This window comes from Hyposmocoma kahamanoa, unplaced genomic scaffold (assembly GCF_003589595.1).
Source record: "Hyposmocoma kahamanoa isolate Upper Pololo Valley unplaced genomic scaffold, ASM358959v1 99599, whole genome shotgun sequence".
Lineage (NCBI taxonomy): Eukaryota > Metazoa > Arthropoda > Insecta > Lepidoptera > Cosmopterigidae > Hyposmocoma > Hyposmocoma kahamanoa.
In genome coordinates, this window is record NW_020655960.1 from 199,451 (window position 1) to 225,803 (window position 26,353).

The following is a 26,353-nucleotide window of genomic DNA, read 5'->3' on the forward strand; positions in this document are numbered from 1 at the left end:
TCGTATGACATAATCGTAGGCGAGATTTTAGTTCTTGCCTCAATGTAAATATTATGTTACGATAATCTTCTAAAAAAATCTAAAAAAAAAGAAAATCTATATTGCTTACGATAATCGCGTACGATTTCTCGTCACGAAGCGTGCGATAAACTCTCACCATCTAAATGGGTCTTAAATTTAATTAAAACAAGTAGTTACGTTACATATCGATAGATGGCATTAGTGGCTAGGTTTTCAGTGTGACAATGACAGTGTTCTTGTCTTATTGGTTCGTATCGAAAATCATCTCTTTAGGAGTCTTCGTCTTCTACAAGCGTCTAATTTGTAAGCACCCTCACCCCCCGTTCATACGGCATTGCATTGCACGTTCTTTTATGTGTGTGCGTTTTTTTGCAAGACCGTGTGAACGGTTCTATATCTAATGTATGCGCTACTGTTTATTCAGTTCGGATTTATACTGCAAAAAACCGTGCAGTACAATGCCGTGTGAACGGGAGTTAGAGTGTTTGTAATATTCCAATTGAATGAACCAATCGATAATTGAAATCTGCCAAATCTTGTTGTGATGTTTTAAACAAATTAGTCTTTTTTACATGCCTTATTTTTAATTTATTTTGGTACAAACAGTCATTACAATATGAACAAATAATTTAGATAAAATTTGCTATAGACAACGAGTACCAAATATGACAAATGCTAGAAGAGAGTGTATTTCTGACATTGTCTTTTTACAAGCTGGTGTGGGCTTGCGACAGGCTTTAGCAAAGCATTAGTTTAAGAGCCGCTCATAGTATCATACACAGCTATGGATTTGATGTGCGATGCTGCGGCGCTATACCAATAAGTCAATACGACGATGACGTGTAAGCATGTACAACTGCTTTACTTATACAGCTTCTTCGTACTTGGATGACAAAAATTCGTGGTAGAGATCCGTTTAACTCTTCCAAGTAATCTGATCTAAGATGTTTCAAATGAATATTATAAATGTAACCTAATGTATATAATTTTTATAAAGAAATAAATGAAATAAAGATGGTTTAAGTTTGAGTTTTGTTTTCACGTATACGCACCCAGTAAGCTAACATCAATGACAGCCTTGCTGATCCCGGCGACATTTTTAGCAACACATCTATAAGTGCCGACGTCTTCTTCACTCATATCGTCTATAACATACTCTATAGATGTAGTTTGCCTGTAATATAATTGGTCCTTCGAGTCGGATACTAAAATATTGTGATCGATGTTTTGTTTTGTTTCGCTTATGTCTTGACTCTTAACATTTATTAGGTTATTTATAGTATAGTTATAGTATTTTTTAAATATCTTATCTTCTTGTCCGAAATATCACAGTATCTCAAGGCAAAAATCTTCGACCAGTCTGTGTTGCCAGTGATGACTTACGGCACTGAGACGTGGTCGCTTACTATGGGCCTCATAAGAAGGCTCCAGGTCACTCAAAGGGTAATGGATAGGGGTATGCTCGGAGTTTCGTTGCGAGATCGAATCAGTAATGAGGATACCCGCAAGGAAACCAGAGTAACCGACATAGCCCTAAGAATTGCAAAACTTTAGTGGCAGTGGGCAGGGCACATTGCTCGCAGAACAGATGGCCGATGGGGCCGAAGAGTTCTCGAGTGGCGACCGCGTACCACAAGACGTGGCGTGGGCAGACCACCCACAAGGTGGACTGATGATCTGGTGAAGGCTGCGGGAATCAGCTGGATGCAAGAGGCGCAGGACAGGTCGTTGTCTGGGGTAGGCATTCTCTGGGTTAGGCCTATGTTCAGCAATGGACATTTTTAGGCTCAAGTGACGATGATGATGATTTTAAATATATTTGCGATGACTTTTCATCGCAACATGACGTATGCTCAAGAAAATCATACCTAATTTAATAAACATGACCGTAGGAGATAAAGCGCGCGCACAGCGCGTAAATGACAATGGCAAGATGGGCAGGCAGCGTTACAAGACTCGACAAAGTGAAAAACATCTACATCAGAGGCAGTTTTAAAGTGAAGCCTCTCCCGGAAAAGTAGCCAGAGAGTTGACTCAGGTGGTATGGACATGTTATGAGACGACCACCTGATCACATGACAAGGAAAGTCCTTGACATGAGTAACTAGCCCAAGGGACATGGTAGACCCAGCCTCACACAGATATCCCTTGTTAATAAAGATCTGGTAGAGCAAAAATTAAGACCACAGATGATCCAGGACAGACCGTCTTGTAAAAGAGTGACCAGAAAAGCCGTCCCCAAAAAAATGGAAATAAAGACAGGCAAAAGAAGAAGACCGTAGTAGATAATGCGCCTTAAAACTGACGCTTAAATAGTCTCGGTCTGTAGCTCATTTGGTTAAAAGCGGTGGCCCCGACACGGCAACGGACTCTGGTTCGAGTCCAGTCAGATCCAACTGGTGTAATTTCATTAAAAAAATGAATGTCGTCATCATGGTAGTAAAACATGATAATATTCAAAAAAATAAATATGACATTTTTTAAATATTTTTTAAGTGCCTGACAACCACACCAAGCGCCTGGTCTCTAGCACTACACTTCACTTCTCACTCGGGGGCACTTCCCACAACATCAATATCAGAATCAATACAGAAAAGTTCATTTCTCAAAGGTCCTACCGGAATCAAACCCGGGACCTTTCTCATCTAGCACCCACTTGGGTCGTCATAATATTAAATTCGAACCATCGCCATATTGCGAAATTTGAAAAAAAAAATCTTTTCACGAATAAAACAGGATCATTAATACCAAAAGTCGCCACAAACGCCACTATTTCAGGGCCACAAGGCAACTATCCAAAATTTCTGTATCTGTCTATACATATAAAAATACTCTAAAGAACACTATCTTACAAACTGGAGATTTGCGGTTGTATTTTTGCCATATCTTTGGTCCACATTGCAGTGACAGGTACTAAGCTCTCTATGTGACAGCGCAACACTATTCTCTCGTGAGCCCTGGCTTCTATCTGCGCAAAGGACAAACATAAAGTGAAACGTTTGTATGTATGAAAACGACAAAAAAAAGTAAAGCAACATAACAAAATAAGGCATACCTTCGGTTGAGCAGTTAAATATGGAACATCTGAAAAAAAAAACATTTTTTAAAATATACTGCTCCTTCGAAATTACATTTACACTATTTGAACATTGATACAATTAAAGCCTGATCTTTATAACAAAAAATATTCCTGGCAATTTCATCGATATAAGTGGCACCATTTTAGAGTCCAAAAGTACTTATGTCTTTACGAATTCGTAATTGGAACAAAGTAACAGTACTCTAACAGTTGCAGTGCCACGCAGAGCTTTAAAACGCAAAGATCTGAGGGGCACTGCCACTGCGCCCGTCACGCTGAGACATAAGTTGACAAGTCCTATGTGCCTGTAATTTCACCAGCACCCTCACCCTTCAAAACCGAAACGCAGTAATGCTACATTACTGCTTGGCGGCAGAAATAGGTAAGGTGGCAGTACTTCCCTGGACGATCTCTTTCTTGGGGCACATTGCCCGCAGAGCAGATAGGCAAAGAGTCCTCGAGTGGCAACCACATACCGAAAAACGTCACACACACAAGATGGACCAGTGACCTGGTGAAGGTTGTTGGAATAAGTTGAATGCAAGCAGGGCATCACCAGTCGTTATGGCGATTTTTGGGTGAGGCCTACGTCCAGCAGTGGACGTCTTTTGGCTGACATGATACCGATTCAATATTGGTTCAATTATTTTGTGTTTACCTGGGGTCTTTGGTTGTATGGCTGTGGCACCAATGCGTCTTAACTCTTGGTTGAATTCGTCTCGGCCGTTGATCTGAAATTGTATTGAAACTTAACTTTAATGTTTTCTGTTATTGTGACATTTTGGTTTTGGTGTTATTGGAAGACTATTCTTTAAGTTTTATATTAATCGTTGTTGAGCAGGTATGAATGATCTGAGGCGACTCAGAGAGCGAGGAGGTATGTAAGTCTGAATTGTAGCAACTGGACATCTGTATTCTTTATCTACACCAGGGATGCCGCAGATGTTGGTTATGATCACATCGATACCTCCAATGAACACTACTGCGCCAACTTAATTTTTTGGTCTTTTTCTGTTTTTTTTGTAAACAGCACAATATTGGTAAATAAATATTTACCAATATTGTGCTCCCCGAATTTTGAGAATAAGAAACAAAAAAGAAAATAAAAACAGAACAGTCGCAAAAATTAAGTTGGTGTAGTGTTCATAGGAAGTATCGACATATGCAGATGCGGATGTGTGGAAAAAAAGTTACTTTTCGGAGTATTTACTCCGAATCTGGATCTGGTTGAGTGATTGTTATGACTGAAATATGATTAATTTAAATTTTTTTCTATTATTATAACATCAAGTGACGGGACGTACAACTCGTGCGTCTGATGGTAAGCTACACACCTGTCCATAACAGTTACAGTGCCACTCAGGGCTTTAAATTGCAAAGATCTGAGGGGGCACTACCACTGCGCCCGTCGTCCTGAGACATAAGTTGACAAGCCCATGTGTCTGTAGTTTCACCAACGAAACATATACAATATACAAAATATATACACCAGTAAAATATATAATAATTTTACATAATTGCATTACAAAAGAAAACATTATTTTTGTACGAATAACGTAAGTTAATGTACTAAACTCAATAATTATTTATTTGTTTAGAAAAAAAGCAGGTCGTTGTCCGCGCGCTGCCAAATTCTCGATCCCTGATTGGTTAATTAGCACAGCGGTTGATCAGTGATTGCGGATGCAGATGTCTGCGGCATCTCTAGTCTACACCGCTGAAATACAGGTGTAATGATTGATTGTGTGCTAATTTTAACGTTAAAAGTCTAAATTAAAGGGGTCAAATACATTATAAACCACTCACAGCAACATAAAAGAAGTCATTCGGAGGCACAAAAGGATCTGCTATGTATATCTTGTTCGGTTCATCGAATACACGCAAAGGAACTTCGAATAATGTTCTTCCGTTCAAAGACAATATTTCAGCGTAGTCAATGTGTACTGGCTGATCTATTTGTGTAAGAGATATCACCATATGGTTGTAGGTACCTAGAAATAAAGATGATTATTTGTTTTGGCTCCGTGGTTCATTATCACATATAGATCTTTTTACCAAAGCAGTGAATAAAAAAGTAATTAGAATGGTCACTCTCCGCTCCTCCCTAGCTTTAGATACCGCACCGCGACCCGTATATTGAAAGGTACATTGACGGAACGGTAACAAGGCTGTCAGTTATCTACTGACTTTTTTTACATGGCGCTATTAGAATTACTTTAAAGTCCAAATTCGACTTCCTAGGTCAGTAGAGTTCGATTTCCTAGTCAATTACATCGAACGGATGTCAGGTGAAGATCGAGAGTAAATCCCCAGAGACCAAGTTCTTGGAAGTTCGCTGAGTTGATAATGTAAGAATCTTAGTAGAGAGTACTAAAAAATCCGACCTCAAAAGTTCGTGGAACTACATCTATTTGCCAAGTTTTATTGAAATTGGTTACCGGAAAATTCGCGAAACCGGTTTCATCCCCTAGTTTGCCACCCTGAAAGGTGGAATATTTCCTTCAAATTTAAATGGGACCACTGCTGAGGTACCTTCTTGCCAATAAAAACAAAAAGAATCGTCAAAATCGGTTCACAAATGCCTGAGTTATCGTGTAACATATATACAAAAAAAACATACAGTGAAATTGAGAACCTACTCCTTTTATGAAGTCGGTTAATTAAATGGTTTCTCACCCTGCAAAGGCCTGTATGTAGTTTCAGACACAGATCTCGGTTGCTCGACAGAAAAACCATGAGTAAACGTTAAGTTGGACAGGCCTACAACTTTGACTGAGTAGTCTTCTGCACTACCGGTGGTTATTGTCCAGTTTCCGGGTTCTGGTTGAAGGACTTTCACCACCTGGACAGAGAATAGATATTAAATTAGAATGTTACTGGTATTTACGAATTTTCTGTTTGATAATTTGGAAGTAGGTACTTAATTCTATTAAAAACATGCAGAATGAAAATGGAATTGAAAGATTTTGTTCGGATCTAAATCGCGTATATATTTGTTTTTTCAAACAAATCAACGTTTCGCCCTTTTTAGGTCCCGTGGTCTCGGTTAAGTGAGTGGGCTTTTTTTATAATACTAACTGTCGGGACGAACTAGTCGTGTGGCCGGTGGTAAGCGACACGCCTGCCCCTAACAGCTGCCGTGCCACTCAGAGCTTAAATCGCAAAGATCTGAGGAACGCTGCCACTGCGCCCTTCACCTTGAGCCATAAGTTGACAACTCCCATGAGCCTGTAATTTAATGTACCTACGCGATTTACATCCAAAAAAAAAAGTTTATTTCCTATGTGTAACAATCGCGAAGTCCGAAGAACTCCATATGAACCTAGAAGCAAAAATGGAAAGGGACGACATGGTAAATATGGAATCATGTCTTCTTTATTCAAGAGAGAGTTTACAACAAGGAGCAAAAAACTAAACTAGACATTACACCGGTTGATATTGAGTTTATAGATAGACGAAATGGAAAAATTACCATAATTTCAGAAAGATCCAACGTAGTAATAAGTTTTGGAGGCCCCGTCAATTCTTCTCCGCTAGGGTTTACCACTTTAATGGAAGGTTGTGCGCCTGACACGGACACCGTTACTTCTCCTAATGTATTATCTACAGGTATCTGAAATTAGAATGAGTCAGACAACACTAATCAACGTGGACTTAAACAAGGGACATTCATGCACTACAAGTACTTGAGTAAACAAATTAACTCCAAGAGGCACTTCACAGAACACTCAGGTCAGAAGCAACTCAGAAAAGTTCGTTTGCTACCGGCATTCCATTACCGGGAACTCGTCGTTTAACAACTAGACGTTGCCTTTATAAATACAGCAATCTGTCATTTCCGCCAAAATTCACAATATCTACTTATAAACTATATACTTATTTATCTAAATTTATTTTAGAGAACAATATAAAATTTAACTGCAGCAATAAAAATAATAATTTATTCTATATTTATACCATTTGTTTATTTGTATCTCATAATTCCTCGCCTGGTCCCTTTTTCATTTTTTCTCCAACTTCCAAATCCCATTTCCAAATTACATTCCGTGATATTGTAAAAGTTTCCTCGTTTTAAAAGCAAATTAGTCAAAGCACTTTGTAAGTGGCTAAAACGCTTACCGCGAAAAGCCAAGAGAAATAAGAAAAAAAAAAACTAAAATTTTTATTAAAAAAAAAGACCTAAAAAGTTTGTTTATCGTTTTCGGTACATCGATTCGATACATAAACTGGATTCATCCCCTAATTTGCCACCCTTAGAGGTGGAATATTTTCTTCAAATTTTTATGGGACCACTACTGAGTTACCTCCTTTCCAACAAAAAAGAATCAACAAAATCGGTTCGCAAATAATAACATAACATACACACAAAAAAATTTCGTCGAATTGAGAACCTCCTCCTTTTTTTTAAGTCGTAATAAACCGACTTACTCTCCTACGTAAGCATAAAAAAGTTACCGATAATTTCGTTCGTAGAATCTTTAAAACTTTGTCTTGAAAAGTTGTCATTTTGCAGATGTGGATTTATTTAGCAATGCATACTACACTAACTTAAATCTTGTTTTTTGTTTATTTTTTTTTTCACAAAATTCGAGATGTTAAATTGGAGTTAGGATTTAAATTGACTATATGAGAAATCAAACGGTCAAATGCAAAAAATACTAACTCCCTGTGTGTGATTGTACCCCGCTACATTAATAACCGAGCCCAAATTAACAGTTCTCCCTTTGATCGAGCTCCGAACAAAATCCAACACGTTGTGAACACTGGTTTTGTTGAGGTTGAACACTTGGCCTGCGCTGGCGGCGGCTATCTGCTGGTACACCTTGTACGATGGACGGTGCAGGTCGTTGCAGTGGCCGGTTAGTACGAATACTACCTGAAAAATTACTGTACCGTTAGCCACAATAAGCTATTCAAATTTATGCGTTATGTGAATGGTGTATGGTGCAATTTTTTATCAATATTTTTGACATATTGCGTATTTTCATGAGTGTCAACGTCAGACATAATTTATGCATACTTTTTATACTGAAGTAGTTACAAATTGTAGCCAAGTATAGAGAGCTTATCGCTAGCAACCGCGTAATAAAAATAATTTGTGTACAAAATATTACTTCCGCTAGCGATCGCTAGAGGCGCTGCACAGTGCACAATTTGTCAATCATTCAGTAATTTGAGCCGCGCATCACCAATTGCTGGGGAAAACCCTTAATCCACTCGCTTATCTCATCCCAAACTTAAAAATATTTTTTTTAATTTTACGTGCAGCATGACACGGCGGTATTTTTATTATACGGCCCTAGGGTGGTAATGGATTTTTTCTTTTATTTCTTATCTCCCGCCCCGCCCGCTCGGAACACGGGAGTTTTAAATTCACGCCGCGCCCACAAATTGTAATGGATTTTTCAATTAATTTACAAGAGCTAATTAATATAATTACAATCAGCTTTATTTCATTTATCATTGTTATAAGTGCATTTTTTAAGTACCTTAAATATGTAATTTTTCAATTTTCATCCATTACAGCAAAGCTCAAGTTAAATTGGACTATTGAAGTGAAACACTTGACAACACCCGTCAATTGTTTCGAATTCGAGCTGGCCAATCGGAGCGCAGTTGTCACCGTAATGATTTGGCAGAATAGTTTTTAAATTAAATGACATTTCGTCTCTATTTCTCGTTATATACCCGATGAGTACCATTAACATACATTTTAAAAGATTGTACGTTTTATTCATATGTAAGACAAAAGCAAAAAGTTTGATGCCGTGGTAAAAATAAGCTTATATCCTTTAAACATTATATTACTACATCAAAAACTTAATGTTTATTTTTGGTAAGTTGTAAAAAATCATAGCACAAAAGTTGTATATAATGTTAATAATAGTCTTGCGAGATGGTTAGTATTTTACAAGTGACCTGCATAGGTAATAGCGAAACTATTTCAGGGTGAAAAATAACTTTTTATTAACAATGTGACCAACCTGACTCTGCTTCCTTTGTATAGAATCCAGAACGTTTCCAACAAGCCCGTGGTCGGCTGCCGTCGCATCAGTGAACACGTAAACAAAAGACCTGGATCGACTGACGTTCAGGGCTAGATGGATCCCAGTCAGAGATTTTTCGGGGCAGTCCCCTCCGCCGTACACGCGAACATCGTCAAGCGCAGTTTTAAAGACCTCCTTGTCTTTTGTTACTATTGCTGGACCTACAGCTGTTTAAAAAAATAAAGGGTTCATTTTCTTCTCTCTGATAAGAATTCCCCCCACCCCCACTATATTGTATATACAGAACAATAAATAAAGTAGAAGGGCTTAGTTTGCGTGTCACGTGCGCCAACAGTTCGCGGAGTTCCGCAAACTTGAGGTAAGCCCGCCATTTTTGCTTTGTGCGTTATGGTTGTGTCAATTACTTGTGTATTCATTATTTTAGTAGCAGTAGAACTCCTTGTGAAAGAGGTCATCCACGGAAGTAATGCCACCTTATCTATTTCTGCCGCCAAGCAGTAATGCCAGCATTACAGTGTTCCGGTTTCGAAGGGTGCTGGTGAAATTACAGGCACATGGGACTTGTCAACTTATGTCTCAGGGTGTCGGGCGCAGTGGCAGTGCCTCTGATCTTTGTGATTTAACAGTCTGAGTGACAATGCAACTGTTCAGGACAGGCTTACCATCAGGCACACGATTTGTTCGTCCCGTCACTTAGAATTATAAAAAAAATTACCTATTTTAAACCTAAAAAGTTTATTAAGTTAAGTAAATTAAGTCTTATTGTATTCAATTTTAATGAATTTTCAATTTTCTGTTTATCGTAATCACTACACATATCAAGAAACGAAAATAAATTTTATAGCGCTGCAATATGGTCGCTTCTTTTTGGAGAACTAAATAAACATTTCGAATTCGTCGTTCAGCTATTACCCGCTAGATGGCAGCACATTGATTGAAATTTCAATATAAAATCGAAAGGTCGTCATGACTTGCAATAATAGGTATTGATGGTATTGAACTTTGAACAACATGCCAAAAGAGTAAAGTTTAAATTATATTGACAGTCCAGAATTCGTAATTTATTTTTAAAATTACGACCAATCATTTTATCAAGATTTTATAGTACCTACCTATTTCAAAATATGAATGTGTGTGTTCTGACAGTAATTGAGATTTAACGAATGTCACATTAAAAGTATGGGAGCACGTAACGTTATAATTTTGGATTTACTAATTTTCTTTTTAAAAAGTTATTGATGTCGTTTTACTCATTAGGTAACATACTTTGTATATCAGATTAAAGGTTTTTAATATCACTTATATTGACGGAATAATCGCCTGGGCACACTTGAGGATTACACCCTGTATATATACAGGGTTATTTGTTAAATACTAATAACCTCGCAGGACCAGGTTTAGTAGCAGTAGAGCTCCTTGTGAAAGAGTTCGTCCAAGGTAAGTACTGCCACTTTACCTATTTCTGCCGCCAAACAATAATGGCCGATGGTCGTTTTTCGTTTCAAGCGTTCGAGAGAAAATATTAGAGACTTACGTTACGTATTATTGTGTACATATTGCAATGATATTATAGATTGACCATGAATCTAAAATAAACAGGAATCAACAAATGATAACCAGATCGTAGTCGGGGTGTTACAAAATAAAATGACGTAAAACTTTAACACGTTCCCTGTGCATGCATTATATATGGTGCATTTCGAGGTCTAAACTATATATGAGTGCATCACACCATATGAAGCATGACCCTTTATAAATTTAAGCGTTAACACTAGAGTAAATTCGCCTAAAAATACTCCTGCAATGTGGGCGCGGGGTGGCCCATTTTGGAACCATAAAATTGATTAAAAATGTGAAAAATTAATAAAACACTGTTTGTAATGAGCAATAACATTTAGTTTTCTTACATTTACATAGCAAAATAACAAAAAAATAGTCTTTAAGTTTTTTAATATACTCGTAATCTTAAACTTCAACTATCAGGTATACTTAAATTTGGACGGCATGAGATCAATTATTCTTATCTTTTATTTGGCAAGTGAAAAATCTATGAACTAATTAGATTTTATGACATTTTTAAATTGGTTTTATAAATAAAAACTATCAATACACTAATTCTCTAAAGTTAATCTACGCATTCTGGGCACACAGACACCTGATGTTCACTACAAATACGCCTCATACATTTGATGCATAGCTTGCGCGTGTTACTGTCACGAGCTCTGCTGCAAAATGAACATGTCCAACTCCACCACGAACAGGCATATTCTGCCGCGGAGCTAGCTCTGAAAGTCCCAGAAGTAGTCTGCCTTTTAACTGAATAGCTCTCGGAATATTTTTCATAGATATGCGACGTTCAATGGCAAGTCGTACAAGTTAAAAACCAACTTCTTGCAGGTATTTGCGGCGAACCACTTTGATATCCGGATTATTTGTCTGATATATTACAAGACCTTTTATTCCAGGCATGTTAGCAAAATTGAAAAACATTGTGAGAGGCCATCGACGACTATTACGTGATACATCATATTGTCTGCACATTCTGTCAAAAATATCAACTCCGCATTTTGATTGATTGTAGAATGTGATGATTTCAGTTTTTTTTAAATAGCCACTATCCGAATCAATTTTATTGTCATTGTGAAACGTGGAAAGTAGTAAAATACACCTATTTAGGTTTTGGTACAATCGGGTTGAAAGCCAAAGGTGGGGTCGTATACTTCTAAGACCCAACAATCAAAAATTAAAAAGAAGGGTAAGCACAACTAAAATAATTATACTATGTGTGGCACCTAGTACTCATACGTGCGTGTATCCCATGCACTTGGGAAAAATGGGAAGGGGGTTTATGGAAATGATTTTTCTTTTCAATAATTATATTAATATATACCAATTCCAACTGTCAATTTCTGATTTCCAATTACACAGGGAAGGTGTTTTAACACTGGATCTATTATTTGATAAATTTAAAAATGTCGTAATTTTTAAAGTATCTTTAGGATTTATTTACAGTCACGATCTTCATAACAATCTTTAAACCTCGATTTAAAAAAGTTATCATTATGCAGAAGTGGCCTTATTATATGGAATGGAAGCGAATTTTTTGGTACGATTTGTCAAGGCTTATTGGCGTAATGAAATAGTCATTGTATCACGGACAAACTAGATGCGAGCCAAAAATCACGTCTCACGGGAGGGTGACGTCAAACGTCGACGAAATACTTATAGCCTCGATCAGTCGACGCATTCGGTTCCGTAGCAATGTAAATTGAGCCTAACTGGTTAATAAAAGGTTAAAATATATTTGACTTACCTGGATCTCGAAATGGTACGAACACAAAATCTTCAATAACATCACTATCCTCCAACGCGGTCTCCAAAATCATTCCAGCGCCGTTTCTCAGTTGTTCCAGATCATTATACATAGATCCTGTTGTATCGAACACGAACACCAGACTACTTTTATCGTTTTCAACATTTTCGTACACTGGTGATTTTTTAAATTCACTTATATTGATTTTTTCAGGCTGTGACACATTTGCTTTTAAATAAATAACTAAGAAAAATAACAAAATAACTTTTTCAAACATTTTTGCTCTATATTCTTTTATTTACATTATTTTGGTAAATACTTTTAGCGACCTTTATCCGAAGATACGACTGCAGTGTAGAGTTATCAACACTGAACTCTGACCATATCTATCAAATGGGTTATAAGGAAATCTCGTACGTACTTGAAATCTGTAATTATTTATAATTCTTAAATTATACTGGATATAAATTACTTACCTTTAAATTCAGCGCGTCGAGTTGTCACATTCTTATACTTAAACTGATAATACTATACTTTTTTAACCGACTTCAAAAAGGAGGTTATTAAATTAGACTGTTTTTTTTAGTATACGTTGTGATGGCGTGAATGTAAAATCTGATAAATCTAATAAAGCAATGGAAAAGTTGTTGTTTATGAAGGTAGTCTTAGAATAATAACGCATAGAAACCGAGTCCGCACACGCTAAGTGAGGCAAATTAAAGCGCGCCCAATGGGCCTACACGAGCGGGCGGGCCTTCAGTGCTCAAGGTCAACTTGCACCGCGAACAGATCAAGAATTTTAGCTAAAAATGACGAAATGTGCTGTAAATGAGTGTAAAAATACGTCAGACAAACATAAAATAGATACTAACATCACATTCCACAAGGAAGTAACGCGTTTCAACTTGTATTTTTACATAAATATTCACTAAAACCGAAAATTAACCTACTACTAAAACTAGCCTACATGAATTGATTTTTGCCTCACTTGTGACAGTTCGTTTGATATGAAACTATCATTCTATGCGTTATTATTCTAAGAAGGTAGTAATATATGTGGGTCTGCGAGGTTATTACGATTTTACAAATAAACCTGTGTGACGCGATGACGTCGAACTAATGGCGCTTTGCAAATTACATGCCTATAATAAATTTGCAATAAAAAACATTGACTTCACTTTTTAGTATAGGAAATTGAAATTATTTTTTTTGTCAGTAGCATTAGAGTCCCTTGTAAAAGAGTTCATCCAGGGAAGTACTGCCACCTTACCTATTTCTGCCGTCAAGCAGTAATGTGAGCGTTACTGTGTTCCGGTTTTGAGGGGTAAGGGTGCTGGTGAAATTACAGGCACATGGGACTTGTCAACTTACGTCTCAAGGTGACGGGCGCAGTGGCAGTACTCCTCAGATCTTTGTGATGTAAAGCTCTGAGTGGCACTGCAGCTGTTATGGACAGGCGTGTACCTTACCACCAGGCGCACGACTTCTTCGTGCTGTCACTTGATATTATAAAATAAAATAAATGTAAATCGCGTATATTTGTTTTTCAAATAAACCAACCGTTTCGGGCTCAATACAGGTCGCGTGGTCACGGCTGACTGACGATATAAATCTGAAAAAGTGTCAACCATGACCATGGGACTTGTAAAAGGTCCGAAACCTTAGTTTGTTTGAAATAACAACAAACACACGCGATTGAAATCCGGAAAAAAAAGTTTCATTTCCTATCTGAAAAAGTAGTTTTATTTACAATTTCCCAAACCTAAGAATTCGATATCTCTTGTATTAGTTAAAATCTCGAGAAATGACTTGCAAGTTCAGTTGATCTTCAGTAATAAAAAGTCAGGCAAAAATTCAATTAGATGCCTATTACCATTGACTTACAAATAAATGGACGACGGGTCTAATACAAAAACCACGAAAAAAATGTCCCAAGTCAACCTATTCGAAATTTAAATTGCAATGTCATCGCAGTATCGCGCTATCAGTCGAACAAATGAAGACTAAAGCGGAGTGTCGCGCTCTGTATACGATTTTAGCGCCTTACAAGTGCGGACACTTTTTAGCGCGGACCCGACGTCCATATAATTGTAAGTCAATGCCTATTACATAAAATCTAAATTTATAATTAAATCATACAGTGCTTTCTTGTTATCTGAGACGGTATGGAGAATTTTTAACTGTACATAGACTAACAACTGTACTTGACCAAGAATTTAAGTAAAGCAAAATTAATTTCATATAAAAAGTCCTAATGATATGTGCAAGGTCAAAATCGAATCAAGGTTGACACTTTAGTTAGACAGTTCTTATCATAACGGCATAGAGTTGAAAGGGTTGTAACCCTAACTAGCCGTGAACAGGTTCACGGCAATGAAATGGGAAACTTCCGGTCCACAAAATTTATTAAAGAAGTAAAGTTTAAAGAAAAGGCCCTAAATGGGCCGAGAAACTGAATTACAGAAATAGACACATGAAGGAAGTAGACTTATAAATTATTACACATGATTAGCTCATTAACAGCTCTGACTGTTGTGGCGGTCGAGCTGGAAGTGACCGTGGTACGAAAACAAAATGAGAAAGTGAAGGAAGATGGAACAATTCAAATTTAAAATTTAAATACAAGTAAAATAAAAAAAAAAAGATAAGATACAAGAGGAGAGAGGCGTTTCAAAGAGGTAAGATGACGGTGTAAGGAGGTCACACCGTCACAGAGTGGAATTTTAATCTTAACAGTCAAGCTGGCCTAGTACCTAACCTAAGACTAATAGTAATTGTTAGGAGCGTCCATCGAGTATACTCGATGGGAGCGTCTCTGCCAGTGCTGCCAACCGACCGCGACGATTTTATAATATACATATTAGGTGCTGCTAAATCAAACGGCCCGATGTTTGTTGGTGCTCTCGACGCGTATGTATCGTTCAGATTTATATTTATTTATTTATTTCAAATGCAAGTCATAACAAGACACGTTCCATTAAGTTAGTACTTATTGCTATGACACCACGCAGGAGTATGGCACTTAGTTGCCACATTTTGTCTTACATTATTGTTCACACATTACAAAATAGAATAATAATATAATAATAAAAATACAAATTAGACTAAAATAACATGTCAATTATTCATCATCAGCCTTCGTCAAATACATAAAACAACATAACAACATAATTTAACCAAAAACTACGCAAGTTTGTCAATATAAAATTCATTTAAGTTATAATAGCACTTGTCAATTAATAATACTTTTAGTTTTTTAGTGAAATTTTTGGAATTTGTCTCACATCTTAAGTATTCGGGTAGTTTACTGTGAATCTTTATCGCATTATAATACGGACTATTCTGATAGATGCTTGCTTATATCTAGACGGTCTATCGAAGTGGGTACAGCACTAATGAATAGTTCACTATTTTTTCTAATAAATTTAGCCATTTCAAATATGTACATAGAAGGTAGGGTTGATATTTGTAATTTTTTAAAATGTGGTCGACAAGATTCCATCTGTTTGATATTCGTGATGATACGTACACACTTTTTTTGTAGAATAAAGACATTATTCGCCTAGGTACTGTTTCCCCATAGCATCAAGCCGTAATTTAACCATGCAAACGCACCCGTAATAGACTGATAAAGCTGTTTTTAAATTTATGACACATTTTAATTCGTGTAAAGCGTAGGTGAATTGGGACATTTTCATCTTAATTTTTTGTACATGTGATTTCCAATCAATATGTGAGTCAATTTCTATTCCTAGGAAACTACTTTTCTCTAAATTTTTACCGTTTACACATTTAAATTACTTTTCACGCTTTTCAAATGTCATGATGATTTTTTTTAATAACATCAAGCGACGGGGCGAACAAGTCGTGCGCGTGATGGTAAACTACACGCCTGTCCATAACAGTTGCAGTGCCACTCAGAGATTTAAATTGCAAAGATCAAAAGGGCACTACCACTACGCCCGTCACCCTGAGACATAAGTTGACAAGTCCCATGTGCCTGTAATTTCACCAGCACCCTTACCCGCAAAACCGGAACACAGTAATGCTGACATTACTGCTTGGCAGCAGAATAGGTAAGGTGGCAGTACTACCCTGGACAAACTCTTCCACAAGGAGCTCTACTGCTACTAAGCCTGGTCCTGCGAGGTTATTAGTACAACCCTGTATATATACAGGGTGTAATCGTTAAGTGTGCCCAGGCGATTATTCCGTCGATATAAGTGACATTAAAAACCTTTAAACTGATATCCAAAGTATGTTACCTAATGAGTAAAACGACATCAATAACTTTTTAAAAAGAAAATTATTAACACCCAAAATTATAACGTTAAGTGCTCCCATACTTTTAATATGACATTCGTTAAATCTCAATTACTATGAGAACACACACATTCATATTTTGAAATAGGTACTATAAAATCTTGATAAAATGATTGGTCGTAATTTTAAATAGTACATTATGATACAAGTGTGCTAAGTTGGTCATTACACACGAGGCGTTATTACTCGCGCGAGCCGCAAGCCGAGAGTGTAATGATCAAAGCACACGTGTTTCATACGACGTTTTTCAACACATTTGCGAGGAAAATGAAACAAACTTGAGTAAAATGGAAATGAAAAATAGCTTTATTTGGCATTAATTATACAGATACACTGAATACTATATTAAGCTCACGTTAATGTAAATAATATTATTCTATTCTATACTATATCTATCAATAGCAATTAATTAAGAGTCTCCAAAGCCTATCAAAGTCATTGTATCTTGATTTTATCAAAAATGTAGTTATTTAAATTTAATTATTAAAACAATTGTTAAATGTACAATTTTCAAAATGGTAACGTGCAGTTTTGTTAGGCATTTGAACCGTCTGTGTGATATTATTTGTTACTATTTCATTATTGTCTTCTTGCGTAAAAGTCGGTGATACGGGTTCATTGTGTACAAATATGGATGAAAGTGGTGGTGGTTCATTTAAAGACTCAGAAATAGACAACCTAGGTAACAAATAACTTGTATCACGGGAGGTGGATGGCTGCGGTTCAGGACACATCTTCTTAACCTGGGGCTCCAGATTTATAGCGTGGGTTATTTGAGTACATATGTTGGACTTATTTCGAACTGAATCTTCAACATAAGACTCAGCAACTGTGCTAGATCGCCAGCCACCATGACGCTTTAAAGTAAGCAAATCAGCTCCCGAGTCAGCTAGCAATGTAGCTGATGTTCTTCGGAAACTATGCCCAGTGTATAAATCCGGGTCGGGTAGATTTAAAAACTTGGCAATTTCTTTAGGCATTGCACCAAATTTATTAATGCCTATTGGCTGAGCCACGCATCTACCCTTCTGGTAGTTTTGAAAAAACCGATCGGATTTTGCCTTATCTGTCCTAAGCGCTTCGTACTTTTTTACTATGTCGTAAAATGGACCGTGAATGGCAAACGATCTCGGTAGGTACCTTATTTTTAGTGTTGTTAATTTTAATCAAAAGCATTTGGCCATGAGTTTCTACGTCTTTTGCCGTTACTTCGCTTAGTTCTTGGCGTCTACACGCGCCAGTGACACCAAATATCATTGCAACCTGTAAAGAAATTAAAAATATAGGTATTTTCGCAAATATAATACAAGAAAAATGAAAACATAAAAAAATTAAGGTTTAATACGATCAACTGACCTTTGTTGCTAAATACTGATAATCGGGGGCTTCTTTTAAAAACTTTTCGACGTCAGTTGGCGAAAGTACCTTCGATTTTCTTGCAACATACCCATCAGAGCGTCTCTTTAAAAATGCCGTCAGATTTGAATAGTTTTTTATGTCTATGTTATTCTTGTTCTTTACTGTGGTCTTTAACATAGAATAAATGCACCAGAGCGAGCTGGGCTTAAACCTATTCGCCAGTTCATTAAAATAGGCAAGAAAAACATTTTCTGAAAACGAAGACGCTTTTTTGTTGGTTTTCCATTGTATAAAAGTTTCATATGCAGCCATGTATTTTTCTCTGGATTTCGAAGGTAATAAACTGTCACTTGCGTTTTGTGCCTCTGTGAGGATTTCGGGCGGTGTTAAATCCATCAAAAAGTTTTCTTCCGTGCTTGAGCAGGACATTTTAAACACCTAGGTAATTATCTAACACACAGCGTATATAAATGTTTCGAACGTATCAATGGAAATTGGCGCGCAGAGTTATTTTTTCTGCGCCTGGCGCCGCGGCGCGGATATGCGCGCGCAGGTGCTTCGGCAATAATGAGACTTAGGTGAAATTCCTAAACAGCCAATGCGAAATAATATAAATATGTCCTTATTTCACTCAAATTCGTGTAAAATATTATCCAAAATAAGTAATTTTATTCAATTAAAGTTTTATAGGTGTATATTGTGTATGTTTTTCTATATTTATCTCATCAAATAAGAAATATAAATTTATTAATAAAAATATTATTTGTAAGGTAAGACTACACAACCGTATTAAACAGAAATAAAAAAAAAACTGTGACCCTGTTTGTTTGGGATTACTGTCATTGTAATTTGAATCTTATAATATGTAGGTTAGAGCTGTTTTTTTTAATAGACCAAGTTAATTTCAAAGACATAACCCGGATAATTTAAGAATGCATAGTTTTAATACATAGGCCTTGTTGTGAGATACATCTTAATCCGGTTAAGCCTATACTTATTACACACACGTTTTGTAATATAATTACAAACGCGTGTTCAATAGCTAGGTTTGAGCCTAAAAGCGATACAATAAGAAGCCCGTTACGAGCAAATGTGTTGAAAAATAAATTACTGCTACAAATTTTTAACCGACTTTAAAAGAAGGAGGAGGTTCTCAATTCGACTGCGTGTTTTTTTGTATGCATGTTACGCGATAACTTTGTGAACCGATTTTGATTTTTTTTTGTTGGAAGTGGTGAAGTGGTCCCATTTAAATTTGATAAAAATATTCCACCTCTAAGGGTGGCAAACTAGGGAATGAATATCATAATTAAGTATAGATATTTGTAGCATAATTAACCTGATCAGCAAAAAAACGTTCGTGGCGCCAGAAGCAAAGTTCGTAAAGTAACAAATAGAAGACTTCTTACTAAACAAATGATAAATTAAACAACGCATTTATTAAAAATATTTTTTTATTAAAACTCACACTTCACATTCTATAGAAGACATTTTCATTTACTTACACTAGAAAACAACATTTTTAAACTATATTTAGCCTAAATTAAATTGCTCAAAATTGCCCTTAATAATGCGTTTCGACGGTAAGATAAATTGGACGTAATTATGCAGAAATTATCAAACGCACAATAGTTGTATCTATTTCTATGTGGCAAAAATGTACCAATTTGTAGTGATGGTGCATTGACTTACAATGACGGTGAATAATAATTTCTTGTAAACTAAGTAGGTACTATTATGAACTTTCTGAATCTAAATACGTATCTTCCTCTTCGTTTTTAAAAGTCCATCAGTTTTTCTTTTATTCGTATCTAAATAAAGTAAATAGAAATGTTGGAAATTATCTATGAAGTGTACGAAGTGGTACGTTGTTGCAGTGCCACCAGCGGCGAGGCTCCAATATAACTCGATTTTCGCCGGCTTGCCTTACCACTTTTTCTTAAGTTAGCTGTTTTTTGTTTTGCTCCGGCTTTACTAACGACAATTTTGACGCCTCGCCACTGAGTGCCACTCAGAGTTTTAAATTGCAGACCTGTGTAGGGCTAGCACGATGCGACGCGTGAGCACAACATAAAGCGCGAGATCTCTATGTGAGAACAGCAGTATCTCGAGCTAGTCGCGTCGTATCGTGCTACTGAGCGGAACTACCACTCCGTCTGTCACCCTGACACGTAAACTCGACAAGTCTCATGTGCTAACATTTGAAAACGGGAATTAACGCGTTTAAATACTAATAGGTATTTTCACACCTACGTATTTCCCCGACTTTTCGGCCAGGTTGCACTGGCCGTGGTCGCGGGCTGACTGCCATGCCCCCTCTACGCGATGGGCATCTCGATGGCAAATAGTGGCCGCCATTGTCGTGGCGTCATCCACATGTTGGATGTGTTCATTCGTCGGATTGTCGAGCGCGAAGATGTACGTGGAATTAACTGCAGCGGCGGCAATTTATTTATTTACTACGTACAAATATTATATAAGTGTGCACCAGAACCAAATTATTAAAATAAAATATCGCAAAAGGTGGTGGATGTTGACGATCCACCGTAACATAACAAGGTTTGTAAGTTTTTTAAAATAAAAAACTGAATAATGGGCCACCGTTTGGAGGGTGCGCCAATCTACGTGCCACTATCCTTTGATGAGCGCCCGGGACACCGACAACAAAGCAATCACGCGCCATCACAGGCCATCGTGGCTGCCACTACGCCACTACGTCCTCTACACGATGGGCCGTCGTGTAGAGGGGGCATCAGTTTACTGTTATAGAAAATATCATCATAAAGGTTCCTTCGAGAATCCAGAATGTAAATTCTTATTGTATTTTGAAGTTTTTACCATTCGAAACGCCCAATAGCCTTACATTTGTTCTTAAATTCTAATTAAAGACATTGTTAAGTTAAAATTGATCTTAAATACTAAACTTTGTCTTTGTATTTTGAGCAAGGCAATATTACAAAATAAGTCTAAAAGAAAAAAATTGTATTGCTTCCTAAACCCATATTAAAATATAATTTAATTTATAAAGGCAGATTGTTCAATAATTAAATGCGACATTCATCAGACTATCCTGAATGTTGATCGACATATCGTTGCTTGTCAAGAATAGTGGGTTAAACCAAAGTTGTTATGTTTATTACTTATTATTCCACAGCTGTATTCAGTATGTAATAAATTTTATTGTGAACATGACACCAAGTTTTCCGATTGTAATCATGTGACAAACAAAGCGCCAGTATATCGCGCCAAATACACCTCGAGTTTATTTAAACAGTCTTTTACTGATGATAGAGGCGTTTTGACACAAGCCGCTATTCTAGAAAGTCTAATTAAATATAAAAATAAAGATACGGAAAAACATTCACCAAATAAATTAGGCAGTATAAAACTGAACAATGTTACAATGTGAGTGTATTATATGTATAGACTTCAGTGTTGTCACTAGAAGCCACTTTATTCTAAACAAATGATTGAAAAAGACAGGCAACAGAACAGTCAATTTCAACATTGATATATTAAATTTGTAGCTTTATCTCTTTCTGTAGGCCTGCATGTTGAATAGCGCATTTAAAACCCTTATTAAACAAAAAAAGCATTGACTCGAATCGATGGCGATGATAGAAATAAATTGACATAACAAATATATTCGGTGGTAGCGTAAAAATATGATTAATAAGAGCAAGGGTGTTATTTTAAACAGTATAATATTTGGAACAAGAAATGTACAAAAAAAACGTAAATAATAGTACAGTCAAGAACTATAGTGCCCGTTCTCCCCATGAATCTTCAATTTGCGTCAAACTGCCAAATTGAAAAGGTACGCCTAGTATATTAACAGAGATACGATTTAAACGGCATCACACAAAATTTGTACGTGAGAGGTAAAGAACCTTCAAGTGTCAAATAATATTTTTTTACTATAGAGCGTTTAAACTCAACCTCAAGATCAAATAAAATAGGTTAAATAAAAAACAAACGACGATAGGACTTGTTTAGCATTGCGTGATTTTTTAAAGCAATGTTATTAAAAATACATAAACCTCGAAAATATGGACTTAAGCACAAATTACTTAATAGTTGCTACTTAAGGTCCTTTACGTCTAGAAATTTTGACAGGTAGAAGAAACAGCAGTTTATAATTTTTTTTTTCCTAAACTTAGTAAAAAGACGTTTGCAAAATTTTAAATAGTCGTGTAGTTGTTGTCGACAGTTTTATCGATAGATTGTGAAAGGAGATAAAATTGTGCTAAATTCATCAATAGTGAATTTTATGACGTTCTGATTAATAATTGCATTCTAGGTCACTTTGTTATTATTTTGTCAGTTGGCCTATTGGTATCGAAATCAATTCGTGTAGTACTAAGACACGACGTCTACTTTTATTATATTTTTTTTTTTATAAGTTTTATGAATCTTAATTTGTATTGAAATAAAACAATATCGGCCATATACTGCGTAAGCGAAACCAATAATCAGCCGATAGCAGCACCGTCGCTAGCGTATGTAATCAATACCCTGGTGCCCTCTAGTAGCCATGCGATTAAATTGGAATACTTAGTTATATTTTCCCCAGTGATAGGAAATTCGGGTGCAAATGGCGCAATTATAAAATGTTATTAGGAAGCAATAGCTCGTTGACTTCGGTTGCGACGCGAGAGGGACGCAGGTTTTTTGGAGACTGCATCATAGGTAACGCCGGCACCGGTAGATAGTCGATAGAATATATATCAACTACAATCACTACTTGATTGTAAGTTGCCAACCCTTTACTCGGTTTTGGAAGAAACAGTACAGATTAGCCGGAATTTCAATCTTATTTTTAAATTCAGAACAAATACTGTAGAGAAAATGAATCTAGTTTTACTAATATTTATTATAATATTTTGACTGAATGGCTTGAATCCAAGGTATTAATTTTTTTTTTAATTTACACTTTTATTCTTGACTATACAATAATGACACTAACTTTGGCAAGTAATTTATTAGACAAACGACTATTATTTGTACTCTGTCGATGCAAGCAGTCATGGAGAAAATAAAACGGAAAAAATATTTTATACACACGTACACAAGACACATCCAAAAAAATTTCAATATATATTACACTAAAGAAACAATAAAAGGGAAAATGGTGCATAACAATAGTAACATTGTATGGAGACACATCTAGCAGAAACAGATAACGATTTACGAGTACGCAATTACTCTCTTTAAGTTTCTTTAACCTCAGCTGGAATTAAAATTTTTCCCGTACTGAATCGGTTCTATTACGCGAGTCGAACGGGAGGGACACTGGCTTTATTTCAGAATCTATTTTTTTACAAACGAAATCAAAGCCATTTCAAAAATGTATATCATATACTATACGTGTTCTACCGAAGTATTATTATTTAGACGTTAATGCATAGAGAAAACGTAACAACTACGCTTGCGAAAGTTAGAAATTGTGTGATTAATCAGTTTACAACGTATATACGTGATATTATAGCTCAGCCCTGTATTCAATGTTGGGTGGTTTTAATCCGTTTTAACTGAGCTAACAAGTAGTGCCGTGGAGATTTTGTATACAAGTTTGGTTAGCTAGTGTTTTTTATTGTATGGACTCTATTAAGTGATTTTTATGTGTATTTTTTAATTGGGCTGACTTATTCAATAATTATCAATACAGTCACGGACCCCTCTCAAAATTTCAAAGAGCCCACTAATGTTACGCGCACAGTACCTATTTAACCACAACATATTGTATACCAATTTTATATAATGCATTTTTTATGTTAGGTAGACCCACCGTGGACCTCCAGCGTTCATTAGGGGTCCGTGGACCACAGGTTAAGAAAACCTGCCCAAAATAAACGAAGAGTTAAAAAACAGCCTTCTGATTGACCAATTTGAATTGTTTATTGCTTTCTTACGGAAATGAACAGGACAAATTATCGTTATGCACAAATTTCCTATGAAAACTATTATCAATTCGAACCTTCAAAATATTCTAAACTATTACGTAAAATATAATGATTCTTTAGAATTAATCTAGAACGAATTCGTCCTAGGAATTACTTAATTATAAATATCTACATTAAAGTGTAAGACTGTCAGAACACATTGTATGGGGCGATGTCCCTTATAGTCGATTTTAAAATATTATACCTTGACGTAGCGTAAACAGAATTTTACAAAAAAAAACTTAATTAAATTCCGTAGTACTAAACTTAAAGCGTTACACACGGCATCCGAAGGGGATGTGGTTCAGCATCTTTAATAGAGTATTAAAAAAACACCATTTTCTACTCCTGTGCCTTAATCTGTCAATTATAATTTCATAAACCATATCATAAAGATAAAGAATCAAAATAATATTTTCTATGATATAGCTGAAAATTTTCATTTTTTTTTAAATTTTTAAGGCTTTGGCAAAGCCATCAGCCTAAACGTGAAGTTTAATTATGTTTCTGTAAATATGGCCACCACAAAGAGTATAGGCAATTTGAGGCGGTGTGCTTGGATTGACTCGGGTTTCCTTAAAACGGGCCAACACGGGTATTTTAGTTCGAGATGCGTATAAATTCGCGTTTTAATCTTCGATTAAGGCACAGTAGCCCTATCCTATTCCACTTTAAACTAATTTCACAAAATAATTGAAAGTCAAAATAAAAACGACACTTTTCCCTCCAAAAGGTCCAGAGCGAATCTGATGAAAAATTTCATTACAGTTTTGTACACAGAACTATAATGAGTATTATAGTACTGTACACAATACTATAATAAGTTTCAAAAAAAGAACATCGTATTTTTTTAATTAAAATATCTATTAGGACGCTACTCGAACTCGACTCCTGATTGGTTAAATTGGCTTAAAAATCTTGCAACCGGGCTATAAATAATGATTGGTTAAAATATTTGGGTACTTGGCCACTTCTAGTCTACTTCTTTGGATTTTTATTTTGTAGCGTTTGTATGGCTTTCGTTTTAAATATATGAAGAGGCTGTATGGTGGAACCTTTACCTACCCTACTAAATGACTTATAATTTATTTAAAAAAAATTGCGTTTGTTGACATGGATTGTTAACAAAATATACATTAAATATTGGTACTCGTGCAAAAAATTATTCTATGCAATAATTACATAGTTAGGTCTTAAAATTTTGTATCTATTACTTAGGTCACTCGGCAAAATCTCGAAGCTTAAACACGGTACTCGTTGTCTAAGGGTCGTATTCCAGAACCCGACTCAATACTCAAGTCAGGACTTGAGTATTGCAGTGAGCACTGAAAATCATACTCAAGTCCTTGACATTAGGGTCGTATTTCCAGTGCTTGAAATCATACTCAAGTCTGCTCAAAACCTGACTTGAGCATTGAATAGAGTTCTGGAATACGACCATAAGAACCCTCATTATGCAACGATTGCATAAAAGACTATTCTTATTTGAGACTATCAGCGCAAATATGGTGTTAACTAGACGTGTGTCGATCGTGATCGATCAGATCAACATGATTCGAACAGCACCTGTGACCCGATAACCCGGGTTATCCTATACTAGCTTCTAAATAACCCGATCATTTTAGAGTTTCATGAGTCATGATATTCGACTTTATCGTTATAATTTTAGAGATTATTCAACAATTCACAATATTATTGCTGTCTCGTTCACTCTCACGTGAAGTTCCCACTCACGACACGGTTCGCCTTCTCACTCTTCGTTTGGGTCGAACATTTGTTTGATAGAGCATTCGTTCGATAGAACCAAAAAGTCAAACAATCGATCAACGAGTCAACGCGTTAACGGATCAATGAGTCTATCAATCATTAATCCTAATTGTTCCGTGGCGTAGAGTCCATTATGTGGTAATTTTGTAAGTTTAAACTGTTTTCAACATACAAATGTTGTGTTTATTTATGAGTAGCTAATATTAAAATAATAATTAACAATAAATTAATAATTTTGAATTCTCATAAGTTTTTTGTTATGTATTTTTGTTTAGTAGGTGTTACTTTTCCTGGAAAGAATTTTCAGCGTCCTAAGTGTGGTTTATCAATGATGCATTAACTTTATACACATTACCCATCAGAATAAAAATTAATTGTATAATTTTACACTTTTAAACGCCACATGGAAGTATTGTGAGCGACGGGTGACCGGCTAAAAGATCGAACATATGATCGTTTCACTTGACCCGATCACATTACGCATGGGTCATGATCGACCCGGGTTATCAAAAATCAAAAATGATTGACCGACACAGGTCTA

At 36.1% G+C, this 26,353-nt stretch overlaps 1 protein-coding gene across 1 annotated transcript in view; it reads right to left on the reverse strand.

Annotated features, from left to right (window-relative positions):
* LOC113239125 (hemicentin-1-like) overlaps nt 1-17,724 on the reverse strand; it is a 61,172-nt gene extending 43,448 nt beyond the window's left edge. Inside the window, exons 1-11 of the mRNA XM_026475991.1 lie at nt 17,317-17,724; nt 12,422-12,635; nt 9,085-9,314; nt 7,764-7,976; nt 6,573-6,713; nt 5,777-5,942; nt 4,907-5,091; nt 3,759-3,831; nt 3,077-3,105; nt 2,874-2,989; nt 1,074-1,195 (exon numbers count right to left, since the gene is read on the reverse strand). Of these exons, the coding sequence (XP_026331776.1) occupies nt 1,074-1,195; nt 2,874-2,989; nt 3,077-3,105; nt 3,759-3,831; nt 4,907-5,091; nt 5,777-5,942; nt 6,573-6,713; nt 7,764-7,976; nt 9,085-9,314; nt 12,422-12,635; nt 17,317-17,724 (1,897 nt within the window). The remainder of the gene's footprint in view (nt 1-1,073; nt 1,196-2,873; nt 2,990-3,076; nt 3,106-3,758; nt 3,832-4,906; nt 5,092-5,776; nt 5,943-6,572; nt 6,714-7,763; nt 7,977-9,084; nt 9,315-12,421; nt 12,636-17,316) is intronic.
* Between the last annotated feature and the right edge of the window lie 8,629 nt (nt 17,725-26,353).